This window comes from Tinamus guttatus, unplaced genomic scaffold (assembly GCF_059628265.1).
Source record: "Tinamus guttatus ecotype Peru unplaced genomic scaffold, ASM5962826v1 Tinamus_guttatus_pri_ptg000649l, whole genome shotgun sequence".
Classification (NCBI taxonomy): Eukaryota; Metazoa; Chordata; class Aves; order Tinamiformes; family Tinamidae; genus Tinamus; species Tinamus guttatus.
Genome location: NW_028289183.1, coordinates 3,006,922 through 3,030,004, shown reverse-complemented (window position 1 = coordinate 3,030,004; position 23,083 = coordinate 3,006,922). Strand labels below are relative to the sequence as shown.

Sequence of the window (23,083 nt, the reverse complement as noted above, 5' to 3'; positions counted from 1 at the left end):
ACTGTAGAGCTCTTTTCTGCCATCTAGCAGACAGAGTTAAAAACAACTTATAGATGACTTATTTCCATACGCAAAATATGCAGATATAACATCTTAATAAAGTCCCATTACATATTCATTATCATCTCTAAATTGACATTTGTAGCTTTTTGGATTGAAATGGGAAAATAAACTTTTCAAGCTGCATATTTTAGTAACTCTTGTTGCCTTGTATAGAAATACAGATGAGTCCAAACAATCAAAAATAGCAGGGCTGAATGATCTCACAATCCAGCGGCACTTCATCGAAATATATTTTACTGCCTGCTCAGTTAATTCAGAGAGAAAAGTGTATCATAGCACTTCTCCTTCCATGATAAGGGAATTGTCACAAATATTTTTACTTCTAAAACATGGATTGGTATAGAGGGAAATAGCAGAAAGCTAAATTTGTCCTTGTCTGTGAAAATATTGGTTCTGCTAGTTTCTCCTACACCAATCCACATAGCTCACCCTTTAGAAGAAGGAAGCCATCCTGGGTAGCATTCCTACTGAAAAGCCAGATATCATTACTGTCCTGACATGATGCTTTACAGTATACCTGGTATACCGTATATCTCTCCACTCCTTACATAAATTCTTAAAGTAGGAAGACTGGATAAACCAGGGCTATGACAGCCACCTTCCTTTACATCTTCTTCTTTACAGTCTTCATGCAATTAATCAATGTTTGCACAGTGCTCTGAAGAACTCACAAAGCACTATGTAAGTGCTAAGTCTTATTCAAGAGCTGGCTAGAAGGGTAACTCTGAAGTCTGGATTGGCATAGTATGAACTAGCAGAACCATAATTTACAGGTAAGAACAAATTTACCTTTCAGACTCGTGACGAAGAGATCCGCTTCACGTTACTCCCAAACAAGGAAGATCTGGTTCATCGCTTCCTGAGCCAGGAGATGACTTGGGAGGGTTTATCTGTGAGCGGCAGCTGCCTTCTCTGCAAGGTAAGTTGCAATCAGGAAGGTCCTGTTTGACAGGATTTGACAGGAATGCCTAAAGGCCAAGTACCTCCACACGGCTGCCTAGCTGAACAAAGAACTGGCGGGGAAAATAACTTATTCCTAAAGCTATCCACATGGCCCTGATTTCAGAGAGGCAGCTTCAATCAAGCATTTAATAGCAAAAGAAATACTACCAATTCCTGAAATGTAGGTATACTGTGCTGTTATCTTGGGTGTATATAGCACCCTCCTAGAGGGTATCATCAGGGAAGACAAAGGAGAAAGCTGAAAAAATCAAAGTTAAAGGCAAAGCACTGCCACCTAGTGTAAAATCCAGACATGGCCCCTTGGAGAAATAGGAATTTATAAGTGTTTTGTTACGAAAGAAACAGAGTAAAAATATTGCAGCTCAATAAAATTGGACTGAAACAGAGACTGAAAAAATGCACAGCTTCAGAAAAACGTGCATCTCACTAGCAACAGGTGAAAAAAATATTAGTGCTATCGATGGGCATTAAGTAGTACATTAAGTACTGACACGACTCACAAGGTACTTGCTTTCATTACCAGAACAATTTGAGCTATTAAAACCAAGTAGAGAAAAAAAAGTAAGAACAGTTTAGAAATATCAGAATGCTTTGAAATTAACTAGAGAAGAATTTTAAGACTTAAATATTTCTGCTTCATAATGTGTCTACATTAAAATTAAAGCAGGAATAATTTCCCACACTAAGCAAAGAGCCATGTGATGTGGGAAAGTTAGGCACAGATCTGAAACACCAAAATCTGCTGTGCTTTACCAAGTCAAGCAAGCCAAACCGCACATCTCAGAATCCTCTTACATGTTCTTTAATATTGATCCCAATGCTCCCTATAAAATATACATGCAGATAGAGCCAGTGTAACCAGGTGCACACTTACTTAACAAATTTAAGGATAGCTACATAGTTATCTTACTCCACTGAGAAAGTCTGACCTGTACTATCAGTCCTAGACCAGTATTTTGGGCAGGGTAAGCTTTATGTATTTGATCTTGTAGACATACAGAACGTGTGCATAAAATTCATAATATGAACAGTAAACAAAACTGCATCCAGTGTTACAAAAGCAATATAAATACATACAAAACTTATCAATAATTTTTGCAGATAGACAAAAAGAAAATTGCTTCTTTTAATTCTCACGGGACAGAGAAAGTGGGAGAGAACAAAAGAATGATCTAAAAAAGGAGACGGAAGTAATGTGCCTTCAGATTCTGAATGGTTTAATGATACATTTTTTGAAGAAATAATTATAGTAAAACTAAATATAAATCACACTGTCATACCTCTAACTAACAGAAACAACCAAAGGAGGACTCAGGACTAACAATAAACTTTTACAGAAAGAGAGAGCAGGGAGAGAGAAGAAACAAGATTCAGATTTAACAGCACTTCTGCCGTCTTGATTGCAAAGATTTTCAAGGTAAAATATGAATGTTAGTATTATATCTGTTCTTGTTATTAATATACTATCCAGTATAATGAATGAAACAGTAAGAAAACAAGAGAGAACTCCTTCTAATAATGCAGTGTTGTAATACAGAATACAAGTGGCATAATTGCTGCGTCCTAATGAAGTGCAACAGACACCACGAGGCATTTGTTGTTACAACAGCACAGTTATCTTATCAAACACTATCTTCTGATATGCACTTAAATTACTCGTTATAACGTGTACATGCTCGTGGAAGCAGAGCGCACACATGGTTATTCAGGCACGGGGAATCCACTCCGCATTCCCCAGGCTGCGCTGCTGCAGGGCGCTGCTCGCGGCAGCAGCAAGGCCCCTCGGCATAAAGGGGGCTATTCAGGGAGCGCCAACTGCCAAGGGCCCTCAGCTCCGGCTGATTTACGAGACAGGGCTCAGCACCGGCTCCAGCGCTCGGCAAAAAAGAAATTTCTCTTCTCCCTTATAGACAACTTCTATGAAGCAAAATATTTATTTCCAGCGTAATTTTCAGCAGATGATTTTCAGCAAAATAAAACTTAGAACTGAGAAGCTGAAACAGTTCAGCTTTGTAAATAAATAAATATTTGAAAAAAAAAAAAAACTTTCTCTATTGAAGTTCTTCCTTAATCTAAGGCAATTTTATATCAAAGTACTGTCAATATTTTAAACAACATCTAAGAAATGGGTTTTAACAAATATCTTAAAGACAGATGCTGCTAATATTTTCCTCGTCCCATAGCTGCATTCTGTGAATTCTGTTAGGTTTTTTTGCAATACTAATACAGAGAATAAAATATTTATTTCACTTTTGATTTTTTTTTTTTTTATGAAATGTGGAGGGAAAAAAATCACACGTTCAGAGTCCTCCTCTTTTTTTTTTTTTTTTTTGTTTTAAACTGAAGTATGTATGATAAGCATATGATGGTGTTCAGAATGGTTTTAAAGGACAGGATAAAACATTTAGATTAAAAGTAGTCATATTACCAGACTTCACAATGTAAGTCAATTTCCAAGGTTATAAAGCACATTGGGATATGAATCTATCCCAAAAATGAATCAAAGTATTATTCACAGTGTTTTTGTTCCTGAATATATATATATTATATATATATATAAAAAAAAATCTCACACACACAGAGAATAAACATAATGAAAAATACTTACATGTTTAAAACACGTAACAGGAGCTGCTGTAAAGCTATTGCTATTGATGTAGTTACCCCAGCTGAAACCTTCCACGGGGACAGCTGCTAAGAGAAAGTTATTTTATTTAGGAAACTGTTAATAAACCACAAATCTTGCACTATCAAAAATCTGTTTATACGCCATTACCTGCCTTAGTCTTTGCCTGGTTTTGTAAAGTTGCTTGATACTGAGCGTATGCTGCTAATTTAGCCACTAAGGGTTGTTTTTGTAGAACTTTAGCCTTCTTTGTTGGAGGTTTACCCTAAAACAACAATAACAAAAAGCTAAATAAATAAAGTCTTCCCAAACTCCCACTAGAAACATCTATAGGTCTGTGCTATATCCCTCACACTATTTTGTGAAAAATCACTGTAATAAATTATAAAATGCAATTTCAAAGTTATCTGCCAAGCATTTTTGTTTTTCCTGGTAGATATAATTCTTAAATTAGAACAACAAAGAATGGAAGATGATTAACAGAATATCACAAAACTACAAAGAATATTAAAGAAACTTCATTTACATAGAAAAAAAAACCCACGGTGTCTAGAAAATGTCCCAAAGATTAGTTTTGTACCAGTATTCCAACTTGAAGAGCATACAGATTCACTTCTTTATCTGAAAAAGGTGTCTTCTAAAAGCTAGTTAAAAGGGAGAACCTTAAATCTAATCCATATGAATGCAATTCCTTGGCATTGGTTGCATGCAGCAATGAGATATAAGATAATTGCATTTCCTGACACTTCCATTTCTTCCCTTGAATGATACAAAACAGACGACAAAACACAGGTGATTGATATTCTAAATGAATAGACCAGAACTTACTTTGTAAAGCTAATAGTTACTAAGAAAACATAAGACTGCAATGCTAAAGAAACCTTTATGCTCTCTAAAGCCAGAAAGCATCTTAAGGGTGAAATATTTTCAAATGTATGTGCTTTCCAAATGACTACACATACAGATGTTATTTTTCTTACCGATGCACGTGGGCCACTGCTGCAGACCTAAAATAATGAGCCAATATTCTCTGTAATTTGCTCTACAGAGCAAAGGAATTTGTTCCATGATATGGTTTTGAGTGTCAGCATACAAAATTTTTTTATGTGAAAATGTTAATGTGGTCACACAGACTACAATAAATATAGAAAGAAAGTGGTTTCTGTACCGCTACCTGAAGCCTGGCCAGAATGCTGGCCTTCTTGGAGTTTGATGAATAGCTTCTAGAGCACGACACACTGCAGAAGCGTTTCGTTTTAGAGTAAAAAGCATCGCGGACACCAACCATTCCACACATCTCACATGTAGCTGATCAGAGGAGAGAAAGAGCAGAGTGTTAGAAGGGTGATAAGGACTTCAGGAAAAAATCAGAACAAAGGTGACAGGCAAAAGGCCCTGTAGGTGGCACCACCAAGCTGAGCAGTTTCTTAGGTTTTGGTGCTGAAGAGAATTACACAGAAAAATAACTTAAGAAAATTCCACTAAGGTCAGTAAAACATTACGAATCTCAAGTTCATAAGTGAAATGGTCTCTCCTTTTTTCTCCCTCTTACTTTTACCATTAGTAGAAGTGAACAAATCATCAAGATCCAATTTCTATAATTTCATGGTAGTTCTTAACTTTTTGAACCTAGGCCTGCCTGCCCACATTTCCAAACTGAAATAAAACCAGACCTCTGTTGTGAAAATCTGAAGTATCCTAAGCCCATTAATAGCCTCATTAACCTGTAAGCACGTGCTTTTTAAGCACACAGCATCTGCCACTGATTTTTTCTCCACTGAATAAAACAATATTTGTGATCCACCTATGTCATGTTCATTTACAAAATGCAGAATTCTGATACCCCTCATCAAATATCTTATTTCAGTTTCTCAAAACAAAACAAAGAACAGAACAAATCAAACAACAGCCACCACCACCAACCGTCAGCTGATTTGTCCGACATTTGGGTTTCGACTCATCCACATTCTTAACGTATGTTGAAAAAACATAAACGTCAGAGTCTTTGTAGCCATATACTTACCCATGCCAGACTTGCCATCGGGATAAGTATAGACCTGTCCATTATTCTTTATAATCGGGAGACTGGATGGCAAAGGAGAAACTTCTTCTTCGCTTTCATCTGTACTGGAGCTGCTGCTGGTGTCCTCACTACAACTATCATAACCGTCAAACATCCCGAATGAATCACGTCTTTTCCTTTCTGCTCGTGAAGTAAGGTCTACCTAAAAATTAGAAAAATAAAAAAAAAACACCACAAAAACAATAGCAGAGCATTCCAAGGGCACAATTTCAAAAAACAAACTTGGATTTTTTCAAAGGTCAAAATCAGCCTACAAATGTAGATGTATTGCAAACAGGGGTCTGCTCTGTCAACACAGAGACATGAACCACATACTGCCAATTAATATGCTCCACAGCAGTACAGTCAGAAGTAGCCAGTGGTTGGCATTGTGATATATAGGTAGAAAAATTTATCTCATGATCCTCTGAGAATATGCAGCAACAGTCCATACATTCCTTTTTCTTGGATCTTCAGAGTTCATTAATCCTGATGTGCAGAATAATGACAGCTGCACAGAACTTGTATGCAAATGAGCATATTCCAGATGGCTGCAGCTAATTTCACTAAAATTCATTAATTTGACAAAGCTGTGCAGAAAAAAGACAGTTCAAAAAAAAAATACACTATTCTAGGGGCAAGGAAATGAGAGTATAACCCCACTCTCACTGGCCTGTGGGCTTATAGATACTGAATCGTAGGGCAGGTAGGAGATTTTTCGCATGTGAGGAACAGGAGCACTTCTCTACCTCACACGGATGTTCTGAGGATTAATACATTAACAATTATGAGGAGCTCAGTTACTATGGCAATAGGGTCTGTATAAATACCAAAAGACAGAAAGGTGACTAATTTGCTACTGTCACATACCAAAAAAACACTGTTACATAAAAGAGTTCTCCTATAACCAAAAATCAGAGGTCAAGTGAAAATGTACAACTTTGGAGAACATGTTGAGCAATTTCCAGTCAAGACATTGTACGTGCATAAACAATAAATGTTCCGATGTCATTTTCTGATACAAACTCACTACATGCGCTTTGTGACATTTTCACTTTATGATGATTATTTTATACACCTCTATTGAAACAAAACTGATGCTAGATAAGCAAGCTGCCTGCAATAAGCTGTTTTTTTCCCCCAAAGAATTTCCATCATTCTGACCAATATCTACTTAGACTGAGAGGAGTTAATAAATGAAGACATAGGAAAAAATTTAAACACAGAAACATAAGTTAGGAGAATGAAATACAGCAAGAAACCAAAAAGAAGTATCAAGAAAGCCTTTACCTCTACCTTTTTCCCCCAAAGCTAATTTTATTTCAAAAAACGTTGTAGACAGAAAAATAATGTGATCAAAATTTTCCCTCTTAAATTGCATTTGGATTCACAGCTTTAAAAATTTTGTCACAATAATTCCCCAAATCCCTTTCCTAGAGGGTATATGTCTCTACATCTTTATTGCTGGATCTCATTCGAGCCTTTTTCTGCCATACTCTCCCTTTAGTAGCATATTCTCTATTCTCCTTTGCAATCTGTCTAAATCCTGTTAGAGAAGGATTTCCTCATAGCCAAATGGGAAACTTGATTTCTGCACTGACCTGCGCTGCTAGCAAGTCTCACCTGTACACTATTACTGATATTACAAGCCAACAAGATGCAGGATGAATTATTGGTGTGTGCAACGCGTGTCATTTAAGCTAGAAGTTGAGCACAACATTGCCGTGGATACAGTGTCCTGCTTCCAGTACCAATAATGTACAGATGAGAACATGGCCAGAAGGCCAGTTGGCTTCCTCAACATTTCATAAGCTCCATAATGTCTCCCAGTATTCAACTTTCATTGACCAGAGGATACAGCCTCTGCTAAGTAATGAAATGCAATACTGTATTAACCACTTGACACCAGAACACCCCGACTCCTCCTACACTGTGGGGTTTTGGAGTCTACAAACGTGATCATCTTCTTCATTCAGCTGAGTTATAGAGAATAACTCACCATGGAGAATAACTACCTCACTGAGAGATGAGGATCCCATGTCATGTGAAGGAGGACGCAACGCTATGGAGGAAGCTGCAGCAGCAGGTAGTTTGGGGAATTCCCTTTCTTGCTGCAGACTAGAGAACTTTGGACCCAACACAGCAATCTGCTGCACTCTGCTGACCTGCTGCACTGCTAGAGATCGAAGAGCCACCAACTCACAGAAAGCAAAAGGAGCACAGGGTGCTCCCTGCTCAGGGCCGGAGCAGGGAGCCCTATAGCCTGCACTGCTCCGCTGCAAGGGGAAGGAGAACAGGGAAGGGACGGATGGAGGTGAGAGGAACAGGAACCGTGGCATGGATGGTACATGCTCTAAGGACGCTGAAGCAGGGTGCGAGATTGCTGCTGAAGACATCACAACAGCACTTTTGCCTCCATTTTTTGTTGTTGTTGCTCTTTCTCACAGACATTTAGAGACTAAGTAGGACTGCCAAGCCTTATTTGCCAAAATATCCACAGATGAGAAAGAAAAAAAGCTATAATAAACACTTGAAAGAGGTCTCATTTGCCATTCTTTCATTAACTTTGTATTTGGACAAATAGTCCTAATTTAAATTATGAGCAATTCAGTAGCTTTGTTTTTCTCTTTTGGCAAAAGCTTGAATAAAAACATTTATCAAGCTGCAAAATTTATTAAAAACCATAAACACACATGTTTACAGGATACTTTGGGCATTCTTAATGCTAATTTATAGTTATTATTCAAATTGTAATTCTTAGGAAATTACTCAAGATACATATTAGGAAACTTGAAAAAAAGTTATAGTCCTGCAACAGAAAAACACCCACTGACTTTGAAATTATAAAGCATTTTGTGTGCAGAGTTAGGTGCAATGTAGGGAAGGCAACATATAAACACATAAGCTGAAATTGTGCTAGAGCTGACCAAAACATTTCCAGGTCACTAAGGCTCTTCCCAACACATGGAGAAAGAGCATTGGTAGAAAGCAGCTAACAACTTGATTCTCTGGCAACACTTTCCACAGTCCTTTGAGATCCTATTCCACTTGCAAAGCCTGTCCAATGTTTGACATGGAAAAAAGCAGGGGTGCCGCTCAAAGGTCAGAAACTGCACCCTACGCAAAGGGTGGAAGATGAAAAACCCACTCAAATACTTCTCTGCAAGACAGTGGGATCTGGTTCCCATGGAGTCCCTGCGGCCGCTGCCTCGGAAGCAAAGCAGACAGGAGGCAGCTGCTGCTGCAAAGCGGCAGCCTGCGCTCCCCGCCGAGCTCGCACAAGCCACGTGCAGCAGCAGGCTGCCTCATCAGCTGACTGGGAATCATTTGTCTCCCTGACACGGATGCACCTAACCAGGGCACCTGCAGGACCTCTAGGAACCAAGCCTCAGAAGGGTCAGGCTATTACGTGCAAAACAGATGTCCTAGCAAGTTCTGAGACATGCTGCTAATGAGAACGTAGCCCCTCCGGAAAGCTACATCATAGTTAAAAGTATGACGGTGTCCCATCAAAACTACAAAACTGGGGGTTATGACTATTAGCAGGATGGGATTAAGCACATTTTTCAATTTACACACTTCAATAATCACCATTTGATACAGTTCCTTTAAAAAAAAATCCCCTTTTTTTTCCTGCTGGAGACTACCAGCAGTAGTAACTTGCTCTAACATTCACATCACAGTAAAGATAGGCCCATCTAATAATTTGCAATGCAATGCATAAAAAGAAAAAGAAAAACAAATACAATGCTTCCTACTCTGAAGCTGGACTTAGCATTAAAACCACACTGAGAAGATTACCTTTCCCTCAAAGCTGAATCAGATCAGTGTTCTTCACCAATTAACAGATGAAGAAATAGCATCCTGCCTGTTTGCAAAATATGCTTTGAGCAGGAGACTGTCACAGGGTACAGATCTGTATACTCAGACCTGTGTAACTCTGGTCAATAGCAAATGAGCAGTAGTTTAAGTAACTCTCTTGCTAAAAGAAAATCTATTACTACATTAAGAAGCAATACACAAACAAACAAAAAGTCAAGCCAAGCTTTTAGGCATACCAGCTAAGAGTTATTTTCCCAATGAAAATACCAGTTCCTCAACAGGAAAGACTGTTATGAAGAGCAATAGAAAGTAGTATAAGTGAGACTGGCAGATAAGTCTATAGGTCTACTTGCTTGGGGGTTTTCTTGCATAGTTTTCTTTATTGAAGGGGTGGGTGGAGAAGGGAACTCTTAAGAACTCCTTTCTTATTTTGCCCAACTCCCACTTTCCAGTTCTTCCTCTCCCCGCTGTGAATACTTGGCAACAATGTATTTTTAAGAAATACTTTTAAGGTATTACACAAAGTAAATGAAACGATAAAAGAATAGTTAAGGAAACCGGTTTCCCTAAAATCATGAAGGCAATTCTAAACAGATAGGAAAAATAAATTGTTTCTCATTTCTCCCTTAGCATATAGTGTTGTACAGACAGTTGAATTTGTTTAGTACATTATATCACATACTATTTGAGTTTAGCAACTACTCTTACGGAGTAAAAACTTGAACAAGCAGAATAAATGATGCATCGACAACACACACACATACAGAAAACACTTTAATGCTAATAAAACATCAAATACTTACTCAGTAAACTGCCTTAGTCTCTTGATGAAGACTGCTCAAGTATTGGCAAAACTTTTGACAAAATGTTTTGCAGCGGAGAACTTGTTAGAGAAAATACCTCATTACACAGCAACTAAATTCCCTGCCTCCAAGTAAATGCATCTTTGCCAAAGGAGGGTGATACAAAATGGTCTTTGGAAGGTTTCAACCTGCTCAAAATGCTTATTGCTATTATAATTTGGCAGCTGAATTCAGAAAGGCAGCAAATCAGAATTTTGACAAGATATAAGAACAGCAGCTTAACAAAGGCCCACGAGCACCTCGAAGACAGGCAACGCGTCCCTTGCTGTATTTGGAGCTAAGCCCAGGAACACGACAGAAGTGCGGACAGATGGCACTGGAGGCCAAGGTCAACAACGAGGTCATCACAAACTTCAAGTCAATTGTACATGATAAGACACATTTACTTTAATCACACATCCTTATCAGATCACACATGTACTTCCAAGCTAATACTAAATTGGATGCACAGCCCTTTTTTTTTTTTTTTCCTCTTACAGAAGTTCATTAGTCCTTTATGCTGCAAATTTAGCTTCAGCTCCATATTTCATCATCAAGCCACTGAGATGACAGAACTAAGTCATTAAAACGCTTCAGAAATTCACCTAGACAAAATAACTTAGTGTAGTAATACTACCTTGCCGATGTGGAACTGAAGAACTAATTGCATCTTATAGTACAAGAAAAAAAGGAAAGTTCAAACATGGTACCAATTTAAAGAAAACATACTTTTAGTTTTCATTAAAAACAAACAAACAAAACACCCCAGACCTAAACATCTTGGGATTCCTGGAAATCACAACCAACCAAACTTACTTTTTATAGAAGTAACTCACCTCTATCTGGAAATGTGCCTTCCACTCTTATTACAAGTAAAATCTCAGCTGGAAAATTACAGAAATGTTTTTTCCTGTCTCTTCATTTGCTATGTATGACAGCATTTTGTCTGAAGCCAGTTTCTGCTGTTTGCCAATGGTTTTGTCCATAGCCTCTTCCCCAGGGGGTTTCACACAAGAGGGGAGACTCTTTTACAAAAAAATATATCAAATTAGAAGGCAATTTGGAGGGGGGAGGAGATGTAATATCTGAAATATTTGAGTTTTGAGAAAACTCAAGATTTGTTACAAATTCCATTACGCTTCTACAAAGCTCTCACACACAGGAGTATTTGGAAGACATGAAGTCTAGAAGTCAAATATTTTTATTTTAAACAACACATTATCATTAAAAAAGAGTTAAAAAACCAAACAAATAGAAGAAAACAAAATCCCCAACCCCTGGAACATTTGAATTCCGTCTACATGCCCAGGACCAGATTCAGCAAAACATCACCATGCCCAGCATGTACTGACTTACCTGAGAAATGAAGATATGCGGTAGCAGTTTGCAGAAGGTATCAAGAGCCTTGCAGAATCAAACCAAACTTTAAAAAGGTAAGAAAAATGAAAGCCAAGGGAACTTTTGTGCTATCATCTTTACCACTACTGCCATGTAGTTCTTTTGGGAACCACAGCGCGGGGAGCCCTCGCGTGCAGCTGACAACCCTGCTGCGCTGGCGCTGCACGCTCCATACTAAGAACTAAACTGCTCTTCAGTGCAAAGGAGGACTGTGCCAGGTCCCTAGGCTACGGGACACAGCTGTGCAGCGCTTCCCCATGCCTGACACTCCTCGTTCCTCAGAGCGAGCCCTAGGCAGAAGCCGCGACTGAACATCACTGACCCAGCACACTAGCCTTTTGTTTCTGTAAAGCCTATCACTGGTTTAAGTCCCATTTAATTTTTCCAGACGACTTTCTCTTAAATTTATGATTCCATTCCTTATAGAAGGAAAACAGGCCGTTATAAATGACTAAAAAACAAAAAAAGATGTAAACAAATTAATACAGCTTTCTGACCTGAAAAACAGCCTTAACTTTAAATAGAGAGAACTTCCCTGCAGCTTGCAAAGCTGCAACTTGCTTTCAAAGTGAAATAAAGAAATCACACGGGCTTCTACCCACGTATTTCAGTTTTATTCTAAAAGGAATTACTTTTCTACATGCAGCAGCTTCTACCGCAGTCAGCGGACGCTTTAGAGCGAGGTAAATTTTTAAAGACACACGGGACAGAGAGTCCTTCCCACTAAAACACTCTCACCGCCAACCTGAAAGTGAAACTGGTTCCGCGAGTTCACCGCTCGCGTCCAGAGAGGAGTCAAAACATCCACGGGCACCAAGAATCCATCTAACAAATAAAGGATATCGACGGGGCAGGCGGCTGCGAGGAGGAGGCGGCCGCTGCCCCGGCCGCGGCAGCTGCTCCCAAGCGGCGGCGCCGGGGGAGCTCGCGGTGCGGGGCGGCTCGCGGGGCAGCGCGAGGAGCCGCGGGCGGCGCGCGGCGAGGAGGCGGCGGGGGAGCCGCATCACAACAAAGCGGCCGCCGCCTCCACGTGCCCGCGGGTGACAGCGCCGCCCGCCGCGACCCCGCTACGAGACCCCGCTACGAGACCCCCCTCCTTCCTCCTCCTCCTCCTCCTCCTCGTTGTCGTCCTCCCGCCCCGCGGGGCCGGCGCCGCTCTCCTCCCACACAGGTGCCCGGCGCAGGGTCGAGAAGGAGAAGGGGCCGCTCCTCCCCCCGCGCAGCGCCCCCGTCCCGCCCGCCCCTCCGCGACTCACCCGCTCCTTTGTGCTTTCCATCAGGCCCTCATGGGCAGGAGGTGCCCGCCGCCTCTGCCCCCTCCCCGCGGCTCGGCCCCCTCCGCCTCCCCCTGCGAGGGGCCGGGCCCAGCGGGGGCAGGAGGCGGCCTGCAAAGTTCAGCCGCTCCCTCCGCCGCCCGAAGGAGCCCGACTCCCTGCGCCGGAACATCAACAACATTAGCATAACCGCAGTGCGCACGCGCAGCACCCGACCCACCGCGCGCGCTCATTGGGCTCTCGCCTCTTTGGGGCGCCCTCGCTCGCCGTACGCCCCCGGGCAGAACCATTGCGTTGAGGACGTGGGGGGGTCGTCTGCACCACACTGCGGCCCTCAAGGGGAAAGCGGCCCCGGGGAGGGGCTTGTTTTATCCTCGCGCGGGGGCTGGGACGCCTTCGGGCTGCCGCTGAGGGGCAGCCTGTTGTCACACGGGGCATGTTCCCCCCCGCCGTGGGCGCGATGGAGCGGCCTGGCCGCGGCGCGCGTCACGTGCGAGGCGCGGGGGAGGGCGCAGGAGGACGGGAAGGCAAAGAAAGGAGGCCACGTGACACGCCCTGCGGGGGGGCGGGTCAGGCGGGAGGAGGAGGGGTGGCCGCGCGAGCCAATCAGGTGCGGGGCGGGTCACGCGGCACCGCCCCCGCCTTCTGCTTCCGGCGCTGTGAGGCGGCATGGGGCGCGCGGTGGTGGCTCGCGCGGGTCCGCGGCGCCCCAAAATGGCGGCGAGGAAAACGGGAGCAGCGAAGCCGAAAGCGAAGGTGGCGAAGCAGAAAACGAGTATGGTGAAGCAGAAAATGAGGATGGCGAAGCCGTTGCAGCCGCGCGCGGAGGAGAAGGCGGCGTCGCAGCAAGAGGCGGAGGAGGCTTCGCGCCGCGAGCGGCACTTGCGGGCGCTCGGCGGGGCTTCGGGCGCGGAGCGCGCGCTGGAGGAACTGGTGTTCGGCGACAGCCTGGCAGCCGAGGAGGACGAGCTGCTACGGTGTCTCGCGGGGCCCGCTCCGGTAGGCCGGGGATGGAGTGTGGGAGGAAAACCCCATCATCGCCCTCATTTCCCTTTTTTCCCATGTGGAAAAACCGACGGTCTTTTCTGGTGGGGTAATGTGGCTTGTTTGGTTGTTCTCAGCCTCACAGTACTGACGGGGGAAGCTTTCTGAGGGATTCTAGTGACTCGGAAGTGGAGAATGAAGCAAAGGATGATTTCCTGCCACCCAAGAAACCTGCCTGGGTGGACGATGAGGATGAAGCTGAGGAAATGTAAGCTGGAGATCATATACAGGAGCTAAGGATGATGCCTGAAAGAACCAGTGTAAAAGGCTTGAGTTCATCGTCCATTTTTTTTCCCTAGGATTGATATGACCCACAGATATAAGAGAGATATGATGAAAGGTGATGCTGAGAAGATACTTAGTAAGGAAAAACTTAAGCGAAGACTTCAAGAGGAGTGAGTTTCAGTAACACTTGTGTAGATACTTTTGCTAAGATGAGATATTTGTATGTGACATTTAAAGGGCTTTTCCTCTCTGCTGAATTTGTGGACAGTTTATAATTTCTAGCATTATTGGCTGTCTTGAATTTCTAGAAATGTCTTAAAGTTAGGAAGAAACACTAATAACAAACAAAAAGCTTGTGAATGAACTTGCCCTTGACTAATTTAGTGCTTGTTTTAGTAGAGATATGTGAAATTATCTATTTTTAGGGAGCTATGTCAGAAAAGGTCTTTTAAATAGGATGATGAAAAATAGTAGCTTAGTTTAGGTGATTGGTTTCTATTTATTAAGGTATGCAAGGAAGAATGACTTGGAATATGGGTATACCCACAACTCCACACACACAACTGCGAAGAACGGGGCTGTCGTGTTCTGATTTATGCTTCAGTTTCATGTTCTACGAATCCCAAAAATACATCAATACCAGAATGAGTGAAATTGTGAGGGCAGGAAAAGCTTGCATGCTTAAATGCGCATAATCTCAATTGAATCGAGACTGACTGTCATGTAAGTGTTACCCTCAGAAGGAAGCAGCTTTCTCAAAAAGCCTCCCCCCTGTCTCCTGTTTTTTCTTGCTAGATTTCAGCGAGCTATGGGTGGTGTTCCTGCCTGGGCTGATAGAGAAAATAAGAAGAAAACCAAAAGGACTGCAAGTGATAGTAAAGAAACTCATTATATTTATGAAGCTTTGTTTCTAATAATGTTTTTGTCTGCTTGGCAATTCATAAAAAATTTTTGATGTTTCTGGTGATAACAAGCTGGGTAAATCAGCTCGATCCCTTCAGTGTGCTTTTGTTTTTTGTTTCTGTAGGGATTTTGTAGGACATGATGTGTAAGTTTGTGAAATGAGTCTTTTCTATGTGCTTTGTTTTAATTAGGGGATAGTGATGAAGATGATGATCTGCTATGCAGAACTGGTAATTTTATATCAAGCTCAGAGTCCCTGCCAAAAGGTACTATACAGGTAAAGGCAAGGCAGCTTCTACCGTGTTTCTGGCTCGTATGCACACTCTGCTGGTTGAGCAGTGTTATTTCTGTTGGTGATTGTATGGATTTCTTGTTCCTTTTTGCCCTGTAACTTGAAGACGTAAATATTTATTTTGCAGAAACTAGGAAGGATGGCATTTTCTCGCAACTCTGAAGCCACTGAAATGGTATTTGGTAGAGTGAGAAATGCCTACTTGATTTGACAGCTTTGAGTTTCATATAGTATCTGGTCTGTGTTCCAGACTCATTGAAACTTGACTAATTTTATATAGACTGCATTAATTTGGAAGTCAGTACAACAGCTAATTAGCTTCCCATGTCTGAACCAAAGCAGCCTCTCTTGACATATTTTTTGTTCTGTTTGTCTGAGTTATCTGAAAGATGAGCCTAATGTGCGAGGTCTGTTCTTTTGAAAGACAAAGAGCAATTAAATTGGTTGACTGCTCATCAGCATAAGCAAATACGGTATTTTTAACTGCTTGACCTGAATTGTAGGTGAAAGTCTGCTTGCCTGCTAATCAGGAACGCCTCTCTGGTGGAAAACTGTCAACAGTGCAGTTCCATCCTTCTGCTCAAGTTATCCTCACTGCTGGACTCGATCGATGTGTGTCGCTCTTTCAGGTGCAAAATTTCAATATATGCAATGAAAATAGCAATTGACTTTTTAAAAATACCTTGGGTGGGGTGGAGTTTTTCTTTCTGTGTTCCTCCTCCCTTCCTGTGATGGCATATCCATGTTATAGGGATTGCATGTGTCCACACAACTTGCTTGGTTGAAATTTTATTCCAACAAAATTCCTTCATCTGTAAATTCATGCTAACTGCTCTTAGAGTGCAAGTCAATTATTTATTTTTAGGTTTTTAGCGAAGGCTTTTTTTATTGAAGTATTTGACTTCAAGGTCTGTAGTGACCAAGACGGAGACTTTTCTCCTTTTTTTTTTTTTTAAAAAAAAAAAAAGGTAGGAGTAGAATGAGGAACAATAATAGTTTTAAATGAAAGCCAAGTGCTCAAAGCATTTTGGCAAGTCTAGAGACTGTGCTGCAAGTCTAGAGACTCGACTTTTCTGTTTCTCTGAAATATAAATCTCTATACAGGGACCTATGAAGTGGTCAAAGGCACAAGTCAAGCTTGACTTACAGGGCTGCAAGAAAGAATAAGGCAAAGCAAATGATTCCATATGGAATCAATAAAAATACACAATAGAAATGAGAGGAAGGATGAGAGATTTGGAACCTATCCAACAAAGATAGAGGACAAGGAGCGAGAGCCAAGTTGTTTGTAGATTGGGAAGATAGGGAGAGATAAATGCCTAAAAAGAGCATACTATTTACTGTTTTAGTTTCTTGTACTGGCTAGTCTAGGTTAACTTTGTGTGTAAAATTATTTTATATGCTCCTTAATGTAAAAATTTGTTTTCTTTTGAAGGTTGATGGTATAAAGAATCCAAAAATACAGAGCATCTATTTAGAGAGTTTTCCAATCCATAAGGCTTGTTTCAGTGCTGATGGAGAACAAGTTATAGCAACTGGTACCCACCATAAAATGTTCTATGTGTATGACATGATGGGTGGAAGTATAATTCCTGTACATCAAGTAAGAGGTATGCTTTAGTGTTAGTACTTTAAGAGGCTGGGTATAGTTGAAATTGTCCCGAATAGAGCTGTCATACAAATTAACTTGTGAAAAATGTATTTAGTTTTAGTTTGAGTAATTATTACACAGCTTAAAGTTGAGTTGAAGAGTTGAAATGGGGTCAGGTCTTATTCATATTCTTTGTGAAGTCTGAAAGTTGAAGCAAAAGAATAAATCATGACAACTTGAGGTTCTGAATCTCTTTTTAAAGGTATGGAAGAAAGATTTGTTCGAGATTTTGAAGTGTCTCCAGATGGATCGTTAATGCTTCTTACTGGGACTTCAGGTTATCTTCACTTGCTCTCAATGAAGGTAGGGGCTTTTTATCATGATTCACTTGGTGTCATTGTCTTGGTACCCTTTTCTGCCTGAATCTGCTTACCTTTAATCTGAAAAGTTGTCTGGCTTTTGGGTGAAAATAGAAATATGACATATACTGTCAGCTTCAGAAAATGATTTTTGGGTGTCTGAAAATATAATGGGACTAGTGCTGGAGCTAAAGCCAAGGGTTCGTAGGCTTTTTAAGCTATCCTTAGGAAAGTCATGTCCAAGTTTTGCTTGATAACAGCTGGATTTGTTTCAAGTTTTCACTAGAAAAAGTCTGTTGTCCAAAAGTATTCAGTTTTATTGTGCAATAGCGTTCTCCCAGTGAGACAGCCTGTGAACCTTTGGTGAGCTGGCTCTAGTTGTAAAAGGAGTTGTACGTGGATCTCCATGGTCTGTAGGTAACTTGGTTCTGAAGGAGTCTTAATGCTGTTCTTTATTGCCAATTTAGCAATGAATTTTGTGGGACAGGAGTATGGAAGCAGTGTTCTTGCTGAGTCTATTTCTGTATGTGTCACAGCACACCTGTGAGCATCAAGTATTCTTTGAGTGCTGCATTTTAAGCCATGACTTTTAAGTTCTAGGCAGTTAAAAGGAGAGGATAATAGAATTCTCATGTGTCTTCAATAAATGTACTTCAGGAGTTGGGAACACTTCTGTCAAGAGAATGTCAAAATGGGAAGAATCTTTAATTCACTGCTGTAAATTTTTGCCTTATAGACAAAGGAATTGATCAGCACTATGAAAGCTAATGGAAGGTGCACTGCATCTGCTTTCACTCCAGACAGCAGCAAAATATATACATATTCAAGTAAGTGTTCTTGTTAGTAGCACTAAGCCGAAGTTCTCTTAAATCATTGAACTCTTTGCAAAGCAGTCAGTGTTTTAGTGTCATAGTCTTTTAATTCATTTTCTATCTGGTCCAAAAGCGGTCGTGCATCAAAATGTATGCTTTATGCTTAGTATGCTTTTTGTTTAATTCCCTGCATTTCACATTTGTGAACACATTAAATTGTTTTTTTCTGAAACCTAACAAAATATGCAAGTCACTGTTCTGTTTATGTGGTTTGTATGTAACTATGTACTTTACTTCACAAACAGAGGAGGGTGAAGTTTTCATTTGGGATGTGAAAAGTAGGAAGTGTCTGCACAGATTTGAAGATGAAGGCTCTCTGGGAGGCAAGTGTATTGCTGTTTCAAGAAATAACCAGTATGTGGCATGTGGGTAAGTTACTAAACCAGTTGTAACTTCTTAATATCTTGTTCTGTAGCTTTTCAGTAAACTGTCATGGCTGGTAAGAGGGTAGAATGTGGAATAAGTTGAGCTGTAATGAGGACAGAGTAGAACTTTAGCTCCCTCAATCACTGATATTAGTTCTTATTGTTTTGAATTCCTTGTATGTTCTATTGTAGTAGCTTGTCCACTAGAAAAAAAAATCCTAATTGGTGTTTTAATGTCTGTATGTTCCAAAGTTTTAGTTGCAAAAAATTACCAAGGATCACCTTGGTAAAAGTGCATCTTTATATGAAAAACTTATATGAAAATTTTCTTTATGTGAGGAAAAAAAAAATAACACAGATGTTCTGTTTGTGGTTTATAAAACGCATTAAATGTTTATTGGAAGTACGGTGGGGTTTTTTTTGTTTTTGTTTTTAGGGGTGGCTGTAGATTACAAGGTAATGTGTACTGTAAATGCCCCTTATTGATATGACTGGTGTTAATCTATCCTCTTTAGCTCAAGTTCAGGAGTTGTGAACTTATATACGACCGATGTCTGTCTCAGAGAAAAGAATCCGAAACCAGTTAAAGCCATAATGAACCTAGTTACAGCTGCTACTTCTGTGACCTTCAATCCCACAACAGAAATTTTGGCAGTGGCTTCCAAAGGAACTGATGAGGCTGTCAAACTGGTATGTTCAGCTTTGCTTAGTGCAAGCTTCTTCTATTTTGAAAAAAGTATTCTCAGTGACATGAAGGTAATAGGCAGATACATACACTGCAAAAGCATCAGTGAGGGCAAGCAGATCAGGACATGTGCAAATGCTATATATCTGTAAGAAAGCACTCTTTTCCTTGAAGTTAAGATAACATCTAGTTCAATTCTTAATGTTTTTCTTTTTTTAACTGTTAACTGTTTTCTTTTTTAACTGTATTTCACTGTGGTAAATATGGCTTTGCCTGCAACAAATTGAATTTTTTGCACCTCTTGTTAGAACTCTGGCTAGCATTGGTACTACTGAGTAAAACTGGTGGGAAGCTTATAAAAAGTGCTTAATGTAGTTATTCAAGTGACTTAAAATGACTAGCACTGCAGTGTGTTCCCAGTACTCAGTATTGGAACTTAATGTGGAACTTGTGTCATTTGGAATTTTTGTGGTTTTCTATAACTAATTATAACTCTTAATAGGTGCACATTCCTTCATATACTGTATTCTCGAACTTCCCAATGTTCAGAAGAAAGATAATTTATCTTACTCAATCTATGGACTTTTCTCCCAGAAGTGGATTTTTTTCTATAGCAAATAATAAGGGCCGAGCTTTATTGTATAGGTATGTATTAATTAATTCATTTTTTTCCTGTTAAAGTGATAGAATAATTAATAAATTAGGAAATGTGGAGGGTGTTCGGTGACATGATCTTAATTTGACCTGAGGTCTTGATTATTTTGGGATCTAGCTTCCTGTTCTGGAGAAAGACCTTTTGTTGGACTATAGATTGTATGTTACTGCAGGCATCTCTATCAAAGCTCTCCTTGTCCTTTGATGTAACTGGGACAGAAAAAGCTAGATAGAAGGCATCTGTCCCCAACGCCCTTCCCCCTGGGAGTCATGCTTCTGTACTAATTCCATATCCAGCGTGGGTTTGTTCTAGGTGTAAAAGCCTGACAATAGTATCTTTAGTGCTCTGGTTCAGTGGGATTTGAAGGTTTCCTGCACATGCTGGATGGTTTGTATGTCAGATTTCTTGGTTTATTTGGAGATTACATAGGAATAAATGTATTAAACTGTTTGCCAGGTTAAAGTTAGTATCAAAGAATCCCAGTTTTTGTGGAACATGAGATGTATCAATGACTGGCCTCTCTTTTAGCATAGATTTAACTTTTTCCCTTCTGTGAGAAGTGGAATGGTAATAACTCAGATCGGGTGATGTTTCTTTATAGTAAGTTAGACTTTGTGGTGCTTTAGAAACTTCATATTTTAAATTAAATCAGGCTTATAAAGTCTGACAGGGAAAGCTTTCTTAAAGCTTTAAGACTAGCCATGTGAATAAATCTAAAGTTTCCCTTATTTGAATTTGAACTGTATTCTGTAATAACACTTAAAGTGAACCCAGCATGTGGATGGTTGCTGTCTTTTCCTCTGCATGTATTTCAGATTAGCTGAGAACACTCAGGATGGCAGCACTGAACACTTGTTGCTGTTTCATGTGGACTTTAGTCAGCAGGTTTTTCGAAAGTTACATGTGCCTCAACTTTGTTTTATTTTTTTAGGCTGAAACATTATTCAGATTTTTAGAAGAAGATGGAGTGAGAACTTGAAAATCATCCAGGTATAAATAACAGCAAAACTGACAACTTTGTGATAATAACAAGGGTCCTTAGAACAAAAACTACAAGAGATTCTTTTTTGCTATGGGATCTGAAACTATCCTATCTGGATTGCTTGTACACACTGGCTTCAATTAATGGACAGACAAGCTAACCTTTTATAAGAGTTTCCATACAACTATGATAAGATTCAGTATTGATTTGTTGAGCTCTGCTCTTCATACAGACTACTACTCTGTGCTGCCATTGTATTCCCCCAGGGAGAGGGCAGTTCAGCTAGACTTGTCTCCAGTTCTGACAACAGTTGAAAAAAAATGGATATACTTAAACCAAAGACTCTGACAGTAACAATAAACTAGTGGTAGGCGAAGTTGTAAGCTTAGGTTGCTTAAGTTTGAAGCATACCTTGCGCACAGGCAAAGATTCTATTGTACAGTTAAAAGCCTTTCATGGACAAGAGTTGAATAAAGTATTAAATAGCTAATGTCTAAAACTGGAACAATCTAAGCTTTGTTGGTAATGCAGTATTACTGTTTGACCCAAAAAGTTTTAATGATCAGCCACTAGACTGATTTGGCCTGGAAGCAGTTAGATCTCCCGCACGTGAATCTTCCATACAATTTTGCTATGGCTAAATGTTCCAAAGGTGTTAATGAAATCCTCTTGTCTGATCTTTCCCCAGATGTAACCTGTGACTACATATATGCTGATAAAATTCAACAAGGGTTTTTTTGCTAACTTTTATATGGAAGTTCAAAAATACTAACATAACATCCCATTTGTGAATATTGTTAGCTAATAAATATATCTGAAAACAATTTTTCATTCAAACTGCTTCATTCTTTTCAATGTTTTGTGTAAGCAAATGGCTGAGTAGGTTTTCAGTGTCTGTCTTCAAGAAATGCTTAAATATCTCTAGTTATTATAAGAACATGAAATATTCTAATGTTGACACTGAAAACTGTGTTATGTATTGAACTTTTACATCTTATACAAAGTGTGTTAACTTTGGCTTGTGATTTCATGAATTTTCTCCCCAAGAAGCTTTGTCACCAGCCAAGTTCATTTGAGGCTGGGTAACTAATTGTTTTCTTGAAGGTTATAAATTCTCCTTTCCATAGGAGCAAAGCAGTAACCTGGAATACTGTTGATAGAGGTTTATAATTCAGTTTGACTTCATGAGATAGATGTGATTTAGAAGTAGGAGACTAAAGTTAAGGAGTGTATGGATGTGAAACAACTCCCTCTGTGTTGACTACCTCATGCTTTGCAAAAACTGCATATAATTGATTAAAATCTGCAACAACATTAATAAAGTACCTTAATTTTGAGAATGAACTGTAACTGATGTCTGTCACCCTTCACAGGAGGGAGCTTTTTGAGCAGTAGCATCAAGAGCAAGGTGTTCCACTAAGCAGTAGTGAAGTCAGTTTTAAGCCTTCAGTGAAAGTGGCCTTACAAAAGAAGGTACAGTCTCTGAGCATAAGAAAAAGCTAAGTCTAGATCTTGTCAAAATATTTTAGAGACAAGTCTCTTAAGTAGTTACCTTACCATGCAGTTTTCAAAAATGGAATACTGTCTGTTTTCTGATGGAATGTTTTTAACAAAGGTGCACTAGTTATGCGTTACAGGATGGGAAGAGGATTTCACAAATCAGGTAAAATATGGATGTTGTAGACTTAGTTTGTTTGAGCTCATAGTGATGCTAAGTAAGCCGAAGATCAAAATACAGAAGAAAATTAAGTTACTAAGCACATTAAGATATTTGCTGCATATTTTTCTGTTACCAAAACAAGTCTTGTTAAAATCTAGTTGAGAATGACTTTGAAATAGATACATCTAGGTGCTGAAACTGGTGTATCTTCACTAGAGGGCAGCACTTAATCACTCGGAAACATGACTGCCTTGTGCAACTTAACATTTTGTCCTGTGAGAGCACTGCTGATGAGGGGTTTTGGGTATCAGTTTACCCCGTTTCTTCAGTCATCTATGCATTTTGTGTTCAAGTTTAAAGCGATGTGAATTATTCTCCAAAACAATTCCTTTTTTTTTTT

General features: G+C 40.0%; 2 protein-coding genes across 9 annotated transcripts in view; one reads left to right on the top strand and one right to left on the bottom strand.

Annotated features, from left to right (window-relative positions):
* Window positions 1–13,173, bottom strand: part of MBTD1 (mbt domain containing 1) — a 30,781-nt gene extending 17,608 nt beyond the window's left edge. Inside the window, exons 1-6 of one of the 8 annotated variants that reach the window (XM_088535901.1) lie at window positions 13,033–13,173; window positions 11,215–11,403; window positions 5,676–5,877; window positions 4,821–4,960; window positions 3,803–3,917; window positions 3,635–3,720 (exon numbers count right to left, since the gene is read on the bottom strand). In XM_088535901.1, the coding sequence (XP_088392027.1) occupies window positions 3,635–3,720; window positions 3,803–3,917; window positions 4,821–4,960; window positions 5,676–5,829 (495 nt within the window). In that variant the 5' untranslated portion in view covers window positions 5,830–5,877; window positions 11,215–11,403; window positions 13,033–13,173. Of the gene's footprint in view, window positions 1–3,634; window positions 3,721–3,802; window positions 3,918–4,820; window positions 4,961–5,675; window positions 5,878–11,214; window positions 11,602–11,734; window positions 12,006–13,032 lie in introns of those variants that run through there. The other 7 variants (XM_010217124.2, XM_010217123.2, XM_010217125.2 and 4 more) reach the window with 7 other exon arrangements.
* A 624-nt stretch (window positions 13,174–13,797) lies between these two features.
* Window positions 13,798–21,008, top strand: UTP18 (UTP18 small subunit processome component). Its single transcript, XM_010217133.2, has 13 exons — window positions 13,798–14,049; window positions 14,172–14,302; window positions 14,394–14,489; window positions 15,115–15,194; window positions 15,414–15,499; window positions 16,018–16,143; window positions 16,950–17,124; window positions 17,368–17,468; window positions 18,201–18,291; window positions 18,582–18,705; window positions 19,217–19,391; window positions 19,889–20,031; window positions 20,973–21,008. The coding sequence occupies exons 1-13, from the start codon at window positions 13,828–13,830 to the stop codon at window positions 20,995–20,997; spliced, it is 1,575 nt and encodes a 524-aa protein (XP_010215435.2). The 5' UTR covers window positions 13,798–13,827; the 3' UTR covers window positions 20,998–21,008.
* Window positions 21,009–23,083: the final 2,075 nt, after the last annotated feature.